Genomic DNA, 12,500 nt, shown 5'->3' with positions numbered 1-12,500 from the left:
TTCCTATTAAAAGGCTTAGCTGATGAAGACTGTGATGCTCACTCGGTTTCACTACTGTTGACAAAATGTACTTATTGTAAGTCGCTTTGGACAAAAGCATCTGCTAAATGACATAATATAATGTAATGCTAATGTTAGCACATCTTATCTCACTCCAGTTAACACGTTACTGCTGGAAACTGCTAAATTACTGTAATAAAATAATTTAAGTCGGTATTTTGTGTCAAATGATCAGTGTCTTTGGTAAGCAGCTGTGTAATCAGCAGGATCATGTGCAGCATCGGGTCTTTACTCACCCAGTCAGGGCGTCTGAGCTAACACATGAACCTCCGCTTAGCTAGCTGCTCTATGTGGACCGGAGACGCACTGCGGTTACTCTTTGTTGTTAATGAGGCCGAGTCGCCTGTGGAGCTGCTTTGTGTCTGACTACAGTCCGATCCGGGCGGTTTGTGTCTGACTACAGTCCGATCCGGGCGGTTTGTGTCTGACTACAGTCCGATCCGGGCGGTTTACCTCTGATGTAGCCTTTCTCCTTCACGCTCTGCAGCGTCGGCCTCCTCTGCAGGAACTTACGCAGTTTTTTACGAACTCGACCCTGATCCGACTCTGCTGGACCTGAGGAACTCCTGGTGGCTGCAGGGGAGAGGAGGACAACACACTACTGACACCTGGCCACGGCACACTGTCAGTCGTCCTGCTACATGTCAGTCAGTTAGTTACACTGTCAGTCATCCTGCTACACCGTCAGTCGTCCTGCTACACCGTCAGTCGTCCTGTTAAACCGTCAGTCGTCCTGCTACATGTCAGTCAGTTAGTTACACTGTCAGTCGTCCTGCTACACCGTCAGTCGTCCTGTTAAACCGTCAGTCGTCCTGCTACACCGTCAGTCGTCCTGCTACACCGTCAGTCGTCCTGCTATATGTCAGTCAGGAGGTCTGTGGACTTACAGCTCCTCTTCCTCTCCTTGTCCTCCTTGTCTGACGCCTCGTCCTCCTCCTCCTCTGACAGATGGTCCTGCTCCTGCAGGAGAGTCCAGATGAGCAGCGGATCAACATCAATGTGTTTCCTGCATTTCTCTCTGGCTTATTATTCGCTTCTTGTAACGCACTTTGCAAACTCTTGCTGTTAGATTAGTGCTACGGAAATATTATCGTCATCATTATCAAACAGTTCTGGTGAATGTTATGTTAACCCTAACCGGGTAAACTCAAGCGAACTGAACTGAATTAAAGTTAACAGAACAGAACAGGCAGCGAACTGAAGTGAAGTGAAGAGAATATAAATGAGCGTTTCCTACCAGTTGTCTGATGGTGTCCAGTATAACTTTGTGCCAGTCACAGATGATGCTCTCTGTGTCGTACTGCACCAGGTACTCACAGCCCTGCCGAGTCTTCAGCTGCAGCCAGACACAACATGAGTTAAACCTGAAACCTTCAGAAAACCAGCTGGACCACAGAGTACGAATGAACGCATCATATACCAGCACAAAGCTAATGCAACAACACACAACTACAACGCCATGGTACTATAGTAACCATGGTAACACTGTCACAAAGTGGAGCATTGTCACAGAAGCATACTGTAACCATGGTAACCATGGTAGTAATGGTAGAGTGCCACTAGAACAGGCTGGACCCATGATAACACTAGCACACTTCTAGAATAGGCTATAACCATGGCAACTGTGGTAGAGACTGTAACCATGGCAACTGTGGTAGAGACTGTAACCTTGGTAACTGTGATAGAGATGGCAGCGTACCTCTACAACAGGCTGTAACCATGGTAACCATGGTAGAGATGGCAGCGTACCTCTACAACAGGCTGTAACCATGGTAACCATGGTAGAGATGGCAGCGTACCTCTACAACAGGCTGTAACCATGGTAACCATGGTAGAGATGGCAGCGTACCTCTACAACAGGCTGTAACCATGGTAACCATGGTAGAGATAGCAGCGTACCTCTATAACGTTCTTCTTGGAGGATTTGTCCTTTGAGGCCCAGCTCAGAGAAGCTCCTCTCAGTTCCACTGTGTATTCTGGAACAATCTGGGTGGTCTTACTCTGAAAAACAGTTAGCAAGTCAGCATCATCATCATCATCATCATCATCATCATCATCATCATCATCATCATCATCACCATGGAGCCTCTAGATTTTACAGCTACTGGTGAACGTCTCTAGTCATTTTTCCAGATTTTCCAGAGATTACCTCTTCTTATTATATTTAATAACCCAGTAACTGGTCCAGTAGATGTTAGTTGTTGTATTATTATATTTAATAACCCAGTAACTCGACCAGTAGATGTTAGTTGTTGTATTATTATATTTAATAACCCAGTAACTGGACCAGTAGATGTTAGTTGTTGTATTATTATATTTAATAACCCAGTAACTGGACCAGTAGATGTTAGTTGTTGTATTATTATATTTAATAACCCAGTAACTGGACCAGTAGATGTTAGTTGTTGTATTATTATATTTAATAACCCAGTAACTGGTCCAGTAGATGTTAGTTGTTGTATTATTATATTTAATAACCCAGTAACTCGACCAGTAGATGTTAGTTGTTGTATTATTATATTTAATAACCCAGTAACTGGACCAGTAGATGTTAGTTGTTGTATTATTATATTTAATAACCCAGTAACTGGTCCAGTAGATGTTAGTTGTTGTATTATTATATTTAATAACCCAGTAACTGGACCAGTAGATGTTAGTTGTTGTATTATTATATTTAATAACCCAGTAACTGGACCAGTAGATGTTAGTTGTTGTATTATTATATTTAATAACCCAGTAACTGGACCAGTAGATGTTAGTTGTTGTATTATTATATTTAATAACCCAGTAACTGGCCAAGTAGATGTTAGTTGTTGTATTATTATATTTAATAACCCAGTAACTGGTCCAGTAGATGTTAGTTGTTGTATTATTATATTTAATAACCCAGTAACTGGCCCAGTAGATGTTAGTTGTTGTATTATTATATTTAATAACCCAGTAACTGGACCAGTAGATGTTAGTTGTTGTATTATTATATTTAATAACCCAGTAACTGGACCAGTAGATGTTAGTTGTTGTATTATTATATTTAATAACCCAGTAACTGGTCCAGTAGATGTTAGTTGTTGTATTATTATATTTAATAACCCAGTAACTGGCCCAGTAGATGTTAGTTGTTGTATTATTATATTTAATAACCCAGTAACTGGTCCAGTAGATGTTAGTTGTTGTATTATTATATTTAATAACCCAGTAACTGGTCCAGTAGATGTTAGTTGTATTATTATATTTAATAACCCAGTAACTGGCCCAGTAGATGCTACTGGTTCTTACAGAGTTTCCAGTTGGAGCAGACTTGGGGTCTTTGTGGAAGGTGAGGATTCCTCCATGGAGAACCGTCCAGGACTGGCCCCAGTTCTTCCTGTGGAACACCAACATAAATTAATTAAATAAATAGATAAGAAATATTTTTTCTATATAGCACTTATCTAAAAGCATGTGCTTGACATCAAAACAAAAGGAAAAAAATAAGATAAATCATGACATGAAAGCGACTCTGGTGAAATGAGTAGAGAGTTAACAGCTGATATAGTTAATATAGATAATATAGTCATATCTAGTCACAGCCATTCAGTTACAGTTTATCATACAACTATCATACAAGTTTATCATTGAACTGTCATCCAATCAATCTGATTGGTCAAAGACTCATTCCAACTGTTCTCCCTCAACAACGACCGCTAGGGTGACCACCCGTCCCGCATTTCATGGGACAGTCCCGAAATTGGAACGTTTGTCCCGCGTCCCGCACGTCATAAGCAGTGTCCCGCATTTCAATGATTAGGCCTATTTTTTTTTTTTTTTTTAGTAAACAACATACTTATATATTTAACCATGCATTTTCTAGTCGCTACTTAAGGAAAGTGGTCTGTTTATTCCTCCTATTCTTGCATAAAATGTGATTTTCAACCAAACTATTAGCCTATTATATTTAATTCATTATATTTATTGGATTGAATAGGTCCTAGTTTCATTAAAATAAACATTTCATAAAGCCTACCGATGATTTAAAGCAGGTTAACCCTCATCCTACCTCTGGGGTACCCGCAGACCCCAGAGGTATATTTTTGTCATATCTCACAGGTACTTTATTCTATCATTCCAATTTTTCATGACTTTGTCAATCAATTTGTTCCTAATGACTTCATATCATTGTTTTCTGTTTCTGTTTTAATTAGTGCTTTTTAAAAATACCAATGTATTGGGGGTCCTGGGGGACCCCAGTCAAAAGCACCCAACTCTGCCTATGCAGTTTTAATAGATGGAACTATTTACTGAGTTCATGTTTGCCATGGGTCCTAATTTAAAGTATCACACACTATCGGGGGGGGGGGCAGTCTGTCAGTCATTTTGAAGGAGACAGACAGATTTCCTCATGTGCTCTGTCCCGACCCTAAATGCTGCTCTTCCTAAGGTAAGATGATGTTCAAAGTCAGAAATACAATACATAAATTAATTAACTGTAACTTTCCTAAAATAACAATAATCTGTTTGTTTTTTCTCAGATGACATTAATTACATAACTAATAATGTTTTGAGAAGAAATAAGTTAACATTTTGCTATGATGGATGTTTCTTACAGTAGTTTATTCTTGAGTCGGTAGTCCTTGTATGTTAAATATGTTAGGATGAGGGTTAATATCCAGCGCCACTGAAAATAGGCATTCCCTCTAATATTAAATCGATATTTACATAGCCTAATAATAGTCATTTCTCTCTCTCCCATGTGTCCCGCACTGTCCCGCGAAATCACGTCTGCTGTCCTGCAACGGAACAATTAAGAGGTGGTCACCCTAACGACCGCCGAGCAAACTGAGTCTTGTAATCAGATTACTTAGGTTCATTCAGATTACTCCTGTAGAACTTGAAGTCAGACTGATAATCTGATTCACAGACTGGCAGCTGAGGTGAGATTATTACTGACAGCCAGATGGATCAAATCTAATCTAATCCAATCAAATCTGCAGCCGGGTACTTCTGAAGCCGGCTCTCACCTGATCCTCTTGCCGTTGTCAACTACTTTGGTCTTGTTGAGGATCCCTGCTTTCTCCAGCAGATGGCCCTAGACACACACACACACACACACACAGAGAGAGAGAGAGAGAGAGAGAGAGAGAGAGAGAGAGAGAGAGAGAGAGAGAGAGAGAGAGAGAGAGGTAGACAGGTAACTCTCCAGGTCTCTGAATTCCTCAACCCTTTGAAATACGACTCCTGTGTAAACATGGGAGTGGTGTGTGCGTGTGTGTGTGTGTGTGTGCGTGTGTGTAGGTGTGTTTGTGTGTGTGTGTGTGTGTGTGTGTGTGTGTTATAGCAGGTCTGGGCCTGTGTGTTTGCTGTAACTGAGCGGTGATCTGGGCGTCCACCTGGAAGCTGTGCAGAGCTTCAACAGTCCAGTGGATTCAGTCGGAGAGTCTCCGCTCTTCCAGGGGATCCTGAACCGCTTCATGTCGACCTTATTCACACGGCGGACATTTTAAACAGTCTGGCAAATATATAAAAGTACGGTTATTCTACAAAAGTGAGGACTTAATATAGACCGAATGAACAGTTATCAAATTAGCTGGAACAACCACTGGATCCATTTGTTTCTGTTTTTCAGTGTGAATCTGTGACATGATAAATGTTTGTATGATCTTGGTTCACAGCAGCAGACGGAGCTGCAGGGAGAGCCTCACACCCTGCTGTTCAAAATGGCTGCCAGGTGAAAATGTCAATTAAGAACCTCCAGACTGATGCACATCAGACCACAGAGCCCCATGTGGTCTAATGGTTTCCTAAACAAACCCTTCGGAGACCATTTTTGTTAGTGACATGGTACGAGGCGGCAGTGAAACCTCTGATCAAAGCAGACATTTCTGTCTTTACTGTAATAGTGCTGACTTTTAAACTAACAGTGATGTTGCCCTGTGGCGGCCATATTGGAAGTCAGCTCTGTGAACAGCTGACTGTGTTTCTGTCCGTCTCAACAGAATTGAACAGACGGTTAATTTCTGTCTGTTTCTGACTGAACTGATCATTTCATCACTGATCCATCTGATTGATTTAGTGTTTAATGTCAGCTTGTTAGCTAGCTAACCATAGTGTCTGGTCAGCTAACATCACTGTCTTGTTGTTAACACATCTGATTAGCACACTAGCTAACGTATCTAGTAGCAGCTAGCGTTAGCGTGTTCACATTAACATCAGTGTGTTTGCCGGCTAGTTAGCTAGCTAACAGTTTGTTCAGGTTAACTGAGCTGACTCTTCTCAAGCTACAACTCAGAGTGTTTTGGAGTAGAGACTAGGGCTAAAGACAAGACAGTTTACTGTGTCACAGGAACCAAATCCACCTTATCACACTATTCACTTTTACTGAGAACGTTACTGAATGGATCTACAGCCACACCACAACAAGCTGACTCAGCTGCTCTCTGCTTCTAGCTGCTTGATACAGATTTACACTTTATTAACTAACACACAGTTCTACATGTTCCTCCATCATGGAGACTCAGCTGGCTGGTTTGTGACAAAACTGTAAAGCCTCTTTTCCTTTTTTAGTTATTTCCTGGATCCCAGTCTGGAGCCAGCGAGCTGGCCAGCCAGGGGACCGCTCAGTAGCAGCCTAAGGACCATCAGCAGAACCCGGGCCAGAGATTGGCAACAGCTAACATGTATGATTAGGAGAGTTAGGGTGGAAAACTGGGTTAGTTCTCTGGGCAACGTAAACAGGCAGCGATCCCGACGGCCAGACAGTCGAAAATCTATTGAGATGTTTCCTCATGTTCTGATGAGATTAAAGCAACAAACTCACTGGGCAACGCTGCCAGACTCAGTTGCCCAAAAAGTTGCCTATGTATAAGTTAGTTCAGTCCATCCCAGGTCTCAGCAGGTTAGTCCTGGAGTCTCCATGGCCACATACACACTGCCTCTGCTCCTGTAGTAACACAGGTCTGCTCTGAAGCAGACAGGTACCGACCAGAACCAGAACCAGAACCAGAACCGCACTGGCCCACTAGCTAAATGACGTACGCCGCAACCACAGAACTAGAATGGATAGAGCGGTCATTCCCATTCAAATCAACGCTCCTGGGCGGTCGGAGCGGCGGGCATTTTGATGTGAACCGGTGGACTAGCTTCTGTATAAACCGACTCACTGCAAGTCAGTGAGCTGGTTTTACAGCAAGAACCACGTAGAGGAAGATGGTCTCCTGTCACCTCCACCACCTGGCTGCCAGTGGCAGGCGGTGTTGGATCAATTCGGGTTTAGTTCCTATTATATTACTGTCAAGTCGTCACATTTTGTTCATCCGGCTTCAGCTGAGTTGTGACAGTTTGAGCGCTCGGTCAGCAGGTCCTGGCACAGATCCAGATGTTCAGGATGAATTTATTCTGCTCTTAGGCTGCAGCCTCCTTCTCCAGCAAGTGTGACTTACAGCCTGAATCTCAGACTTGTGTCGTCACCATAACAACTAACACTTAAAAACCCATAATTGCTATTTTATCCTGTACTAGCCAAATTACCAAGGAAACAGTGGAATGGAAGAACCATTCTATCCATTCAAGTTCTGCGAGCTCAACATGTAAGCGTTACCATGGTTACAGACATGGTGAGGTCGGGGGTGTAACAGAACCAACTGACAGTGTATGTGTGGCCGATGTGATCCAGTCCGGTTCTCACTGTGTTAGAACTAGAACCACTAGAACCAGTAGAACCAGTAGAACCCGTCTCCCCAGCCCACAAAGTGTTTGACACTGTTGCCATGGAAACGAGCGTGGATTTAAAGCGGGATCGGCCCAGTTCAGACAGACACGACCGACGGAGCCCAGACACCCGGCAACCGAACCAGCCAACGGGGATCGAGGACCTACGTGCAGCTGGTGGGATTCTGTGCTCTGATTGGACAGATTCCTCCTCAGTCTGAACCTATCAGGCTTGATGAGGAAGACAAGACGACTTACATCACAAGGACTGAAGGGATGAATGACTGTTGTTAATGTAATGGATCAAAATGAATGACTAGATTACTGCTTAACTAACCGACTGGTTTACTGACTGATTTACTGGCTTGTTTACTGGCTGGTTCACTGACTGATGTACTGACTGGTTTACTGTTTACTGACTGGTTTACTGACTATTTACTGACTGGTTTACTGACTGATTTACTGTTTACTGACTGGTTTACTGACTGATTTACTGTTTACTGACTGGTTTACTGTTTACTGACTGGTTTACTGACTATTTACTGACTGCTTTACTGACTGATTTACTGTTTACTGACTGGTTTACTGACTATTTACTGACTGATTTACTGACTGATTTACTGTTTACTGACTGGTTTAATGACTGATTCGCTGACTGGTTTGCTGGCTGGTTTACTGACTGGTTTACTGACTGGTTTACTGACTGGTTTGCTGGCTGATTCACTGACTGGTTTACCGGCTGGTTTACTGACTGATTCACTGATTGGTTTACTGACTGGTTTGCTGGCTGGTTTGCTGGCTGGTTTACTGGCTGGTTCCAGTACTTACATGTGTGGTTTCAGGAGAGTTTCCACTGCTGGAGTCCGACACATTCCTCCTGTGACTGGGAACAAATCTCTGTCACACACACGCGCGCACACACACACACACACACACACACACACACACACACACACGCACACACACACACACACACACAGAATGGCTTTCAATTGGCTTGCATTAAATCTCCTACTGGTTTCTATAGATGACAGTCCACTACAGACAGGTACAGATCGGTTTCTACAGACCGGTACAGACTGGTTCCTACAGACCAGTACAGACTGGTTCCTACAGACCGGTACAGACCGGTACAGACTGGTTCCTACAGACCAGTACAGACTGGTTCCTACAGACCGGTACAGACCGGTACAGACTGGTTCCTACAGACCGGTACAGACCGGTACAGACTGGTTCCTACAGACCAGTACAGACTGGTTCCTACAGACCGGTACAGACCGGTACAGACTGGTTCCTACAGACCAGTACAGACTGGTTCCTACAGACCGGTACAGACCGGTACAGACTGGTTCCTACAGACCGGTACAGACCGGTACAGACCGGTTCCTACAGACCAGTACAGACTGGTTCCTACAGACCGGTACAGACCGGTACAGACCGGTTCCTACAGACCGGTACAGACTGGCTCGACTCACATCTTCGGCCATGCTGTGTCTCCAGTTCCTGACCTGCAGTGTAGCTCCCTCCTCATCAACTCCATTACCCATAAGCCTCTGGGGCGGCTGGCTGCCGGGGGCTGCTGGGAGCTGGGAGGGGTTGAAATGAGAGTGATCTATATCATTCATTCATTCAATCAATTAATCTATCTATCCATCTATCACACTCAGCTGCTGACTGACTGACTCACTGACTGACTGACTGACTGACTGACTGACTGATTGATTGACTGATTGATTGATTGATTGATTGATTGATTACCTTCGGTAGCCTCCACTGGGACCTGGTTCCATCTCTCAGGTAGTAGTAAGTCTTCCCTTTGTCGTCCTCCGACCTGACCCACTGCACGCACACACACACACACACACACACACACACAGTGTGTTAGTAGTAGTAGTAGTAGTATTTGTTAGTAGTAGTATTTGTTAGTAGTAGTAGTAGTATTTGTTAGTAGTAGTAGTATTTGTTAGTAGTAGTACCTGCTCCTGGCTCTGTGCGGAGCTGTAAACTGTCTTTCCGTCTGTGTCAGTAGAGCAGCTCCAGCCTGCGGCTCTGACCGGGCCGACACGCTGAGCCTGCTGGGAAAATATCACAGTGATGATGATAATAAATATGGCTGCCAGGCTCAGCCAACATCAGATTAAAGAGATGAAGCTTTACAGAAGCTGTTTACAGGCGTTAGGGGGCGTGTCCACCACCGACCTGCTGAGCACTTTGGCCGCATCAGGTTAGCCTAGCTAACGTTAGCTAATAAACGGCAGGATGCGGGCTCTTGGTCCCGCCCCTGCTTCATCCTCATTGGTTGGTAGAACCCTGAAGTGACATTGATGAGCGGTGCGCTTCAGAAAAGTTGAACTAGTTTCAACTCGAGAACAGGTCCAGAACAGGTCCAGAACAGGTCCAGAACAGGTCCAGCACTCAGCGCTAAAAAGAGGTGAGGTTCCTGTTTTGGGTCATAGGCGCTGACAGCGCCGCTTTTCCATTGGAATTAATGACAGAACAGCGCCAGCGCTTTTTTCACAGGTCTTTGGTGGACACGGGGCCTTAGATATGTTAGCATGTTGCTAACAGGCTATGGAATGAGCTTCTTTGCTTGATTCTGATTGGTTGTCCGTTTCCTTTGCTTTCCCCGCCCCTTTTGTGTGACATAGGGAGATTTAAGTTTCTCACTCGTACCGGTGTGAAGACGGGAGCGTCTGTTTCACTCTGGTCGTCCACAGGATAGTCTTCCTCTGGCAGGGGCGGCTGCAATTAAATCAATTAAACAATAATTATTAAAGGGACAATCCACCATTTTCCTTTACATTTAATTTAATAATGTGCTCTTCTATTGGTTCCATAATAATAATAATAAAATTAATAATTAAAAAAAAAATAAAAAAAATAATACTAATAATGAAGTAACTGCACTTCCTATTTTAATCCTCTACTTGCTTTGATATGCTCTTGTTAAAAAGCCTTTCCTCCCTTCTCCCTTCTGTCTTTCCCTTCACTTCTCTATCATTGTCGTTCTAGGCTCACAGGAATATTTGTTCCATCTATTGTCAGGGTGCTGTGACCTCTGACCTCTGACCTTTGACCTCCTGTTGGTGATCTAGGAATTGCAGCTGATTCTACCTCGTTGACCTCTCTGTAAATTCTGTCTGGATAAGAGCGGCTGTCTGACGTACCGGGCCGTGTTCCTGCCTCCTGCCGCCGCCGTCAGCCTCGGCTCCGGAGGCGGGCGAGGCGGGCGAGGAGGGGGAGGAGGGGGAGAGCGGCTCGGGCGCGGCCCAGGACGTGGCTCCTGAGCTGGGGTTGTAGTAGTAGGGTCTTCCTGAGGCTTCATCCAGGAGCTGCTCCCAGCCACACGAACCCTGACAGGAGGGAGGAGGCAAAGACCGAGTCAGTGAGTCTGTGAGCACTCCGAGAACTCCTCCCATCTACCTGGGAGGAGTAAGTAGTATCTACCTGGGAGGAGTTAGTAGTATCTACCTGGGCAAGTTATTAATATCTACCTGGGAGGAGTTAGTAGTATCTACCTGGACGAGTATCTACCTGGAAGGAGTTAGTAGTATCTACCTGGGAGGAGTTAGTAGTATCTACCTGGGAGGAGTTAGTAGTATCTACCTGGGCAAGTTATTAATATCTACCTGGGAGGAGTTAGTAGTATCTACCTGGACGAGTATCTACCTGGAAGGAGTTAGTAGTATCTACCTGGGAGGAGTTAGTAGTATCTACCTGGGCAAGTTATTAATATCTACCTGGGAGGAGTTAGTAGTATCTACCTGGGAGGAGTTAGTAGTATCTACCTGGGAGGAGTTAGTAGTATCTACCTGGGCAAGTTATTAATATCTACCTGGGAGGAGTTAGTAGTATCTACCTGGGCAAGTTATTAATATCTACCTGGGGGGAGTTAGTAGTATCTACCTCAGAGGAGTTAGTAGTATCTACCTCAGATGAGTTAGTAGTATCTACCTGGATCTACCTGGAGGAGTTAGTAGTATCTACCTTGGAGGAGTCAGTATTATCTACCTAGGAGGAGTTAGTAGTATCTAGCTGGGAGGAGTTAGTAGTATCTACCTGGGCAAGTTATTAATATCTACCTGGGAGGAGTTAGTAGTATCTACCTGGGCAAGTTATTAATATCTACCTGGGGGGAGTTAGTAGTATCTACCTCAGAGGAGTTAGTAGTATCTACCTCAGATGAGTTAGTAGTATCTACCTGGATCTACCTGGAGGAGTTAGTAGTATCTACCTTGGAGGAGTCAGTATTATCTACCTAGGAGGAGTTAGTAGTATCTAGCTGGGAGGAGTTAGTAGTATCTACCTGGGAGGAGTTAGTAGTATCTACCTCAGATGAGTTAGTAGTATCTACCTGGGAGGAGTTAGTAGTATCTACCTGGAGGAGTTAGTAGTATCTACCTCGGATGAGTTAGTAGTATCTACCTGGGAGAAGTTAGTAGTATCTACCTGGAGGAGTTAGTAGTATCTACCTGAAGGAGTTAGTAGTATCTACCTCGGATGAGTTAGTAGTATCTACCTGGGAGAAGTTAGTAGTATCTACCTGGAGGAGTTAGTAGTATCTACCTGAAGGAGTTAGTAGTATCTACCTGGGAGAAGTTAGTAGTGTCTACCTGGAGGAGTTAGTAGTATCTACCTGGGAGAAGTTAGTAGTATCTACCTAGGAGAAGTTAGTAGTATCTACCTGGGAGAAGTTAGTAGTATCTACCTGGGAGAAGTTAGTAGTATCTACCTGGGAGAAGTTAGTAGTATCTACC

At 44.1% G+C, this 12,500-nt stretch overlaps 1 protein-coding gene across 3 annotated transcripts in view; it reads right to left on the bottom strand.

The window, feature by feature from the left end:
- arhgap27l (Rho GTPase activating protein 27, like) overlaps positions 1-12,500 on the bottom strand; it is a 33,185-nt gene that overhangs the window by 9,187 nt on the left and 11,498 nt on the right. The window contains exons 5-17 of one of the 3 annotated variants that reach the window (XM_078284440.1): positions 10,911-11,096; positions 10,417-10,485; positions 9,720-9,818; positions 9,502-9,582; positions 9,219-9,329; positions 8,572-8,640; positions 7,912-7,974; positions 5,058-5,125; positions 3,337-3,424; positions 1,960-2,061; positions 1,298-1,396; positions 948-1,020; positions 514-633 (exon numbers count right to left, since the gene is read on the bottom strand). In XM_078284440.1, the coding sequence (XP_078140566.1) occupies positions 514-633; positions 948-1,020; positions 1,298-1,396; positions 1,960-2,061; positions 3,337-3,424; positions 5,058-5,125; positions 7,912-7,974; positions 8,572-8,640; positions 9,219-9,329; positions 9,502-9,582; positions 9,720-9,818; positions 10,417-10,485; positions 10,911-11,096 (1,228 nt within the window). The remainder of the gene's footprint in view (positions 1-513; positions 634-947; positions 1,021-1,297; positions 1,397-1,959; positions 2,062-3,336; positions 3,425-5,057; positions 5,126-7,911; positions 7,975-8,571; positions 8,641-9,218; positions 9,330-9,501; positions 9,583-9,719; positions 9,819-10,416; positions 10,486-10,910; positions 11,097-12,500) is intronic. The other 2 variants (XM_078284441.1, XM_078284442.1) reach the window with 2 other exon arrangements.

This window comes from Centroberyx gerrardi, chromosome 7 (assembly GCF_048128805.1).
Source record: "Centroberyx gerrardi isolate f3 chromosome 7, fCenGer3.hap1.cur.20231027, whole genome shotgun sequence".
Lineage (NCBI taxonomy): Eukaryota > Metazoa > Chordata > Actinopteri > Beryciformes > Berycidae > Centroberyx > Centroberyx gerrardi.
Note: the sequence above shows the minus strand (reverse complement) of the source record. Positions and strands in the feature narration are given on the sequence as shown.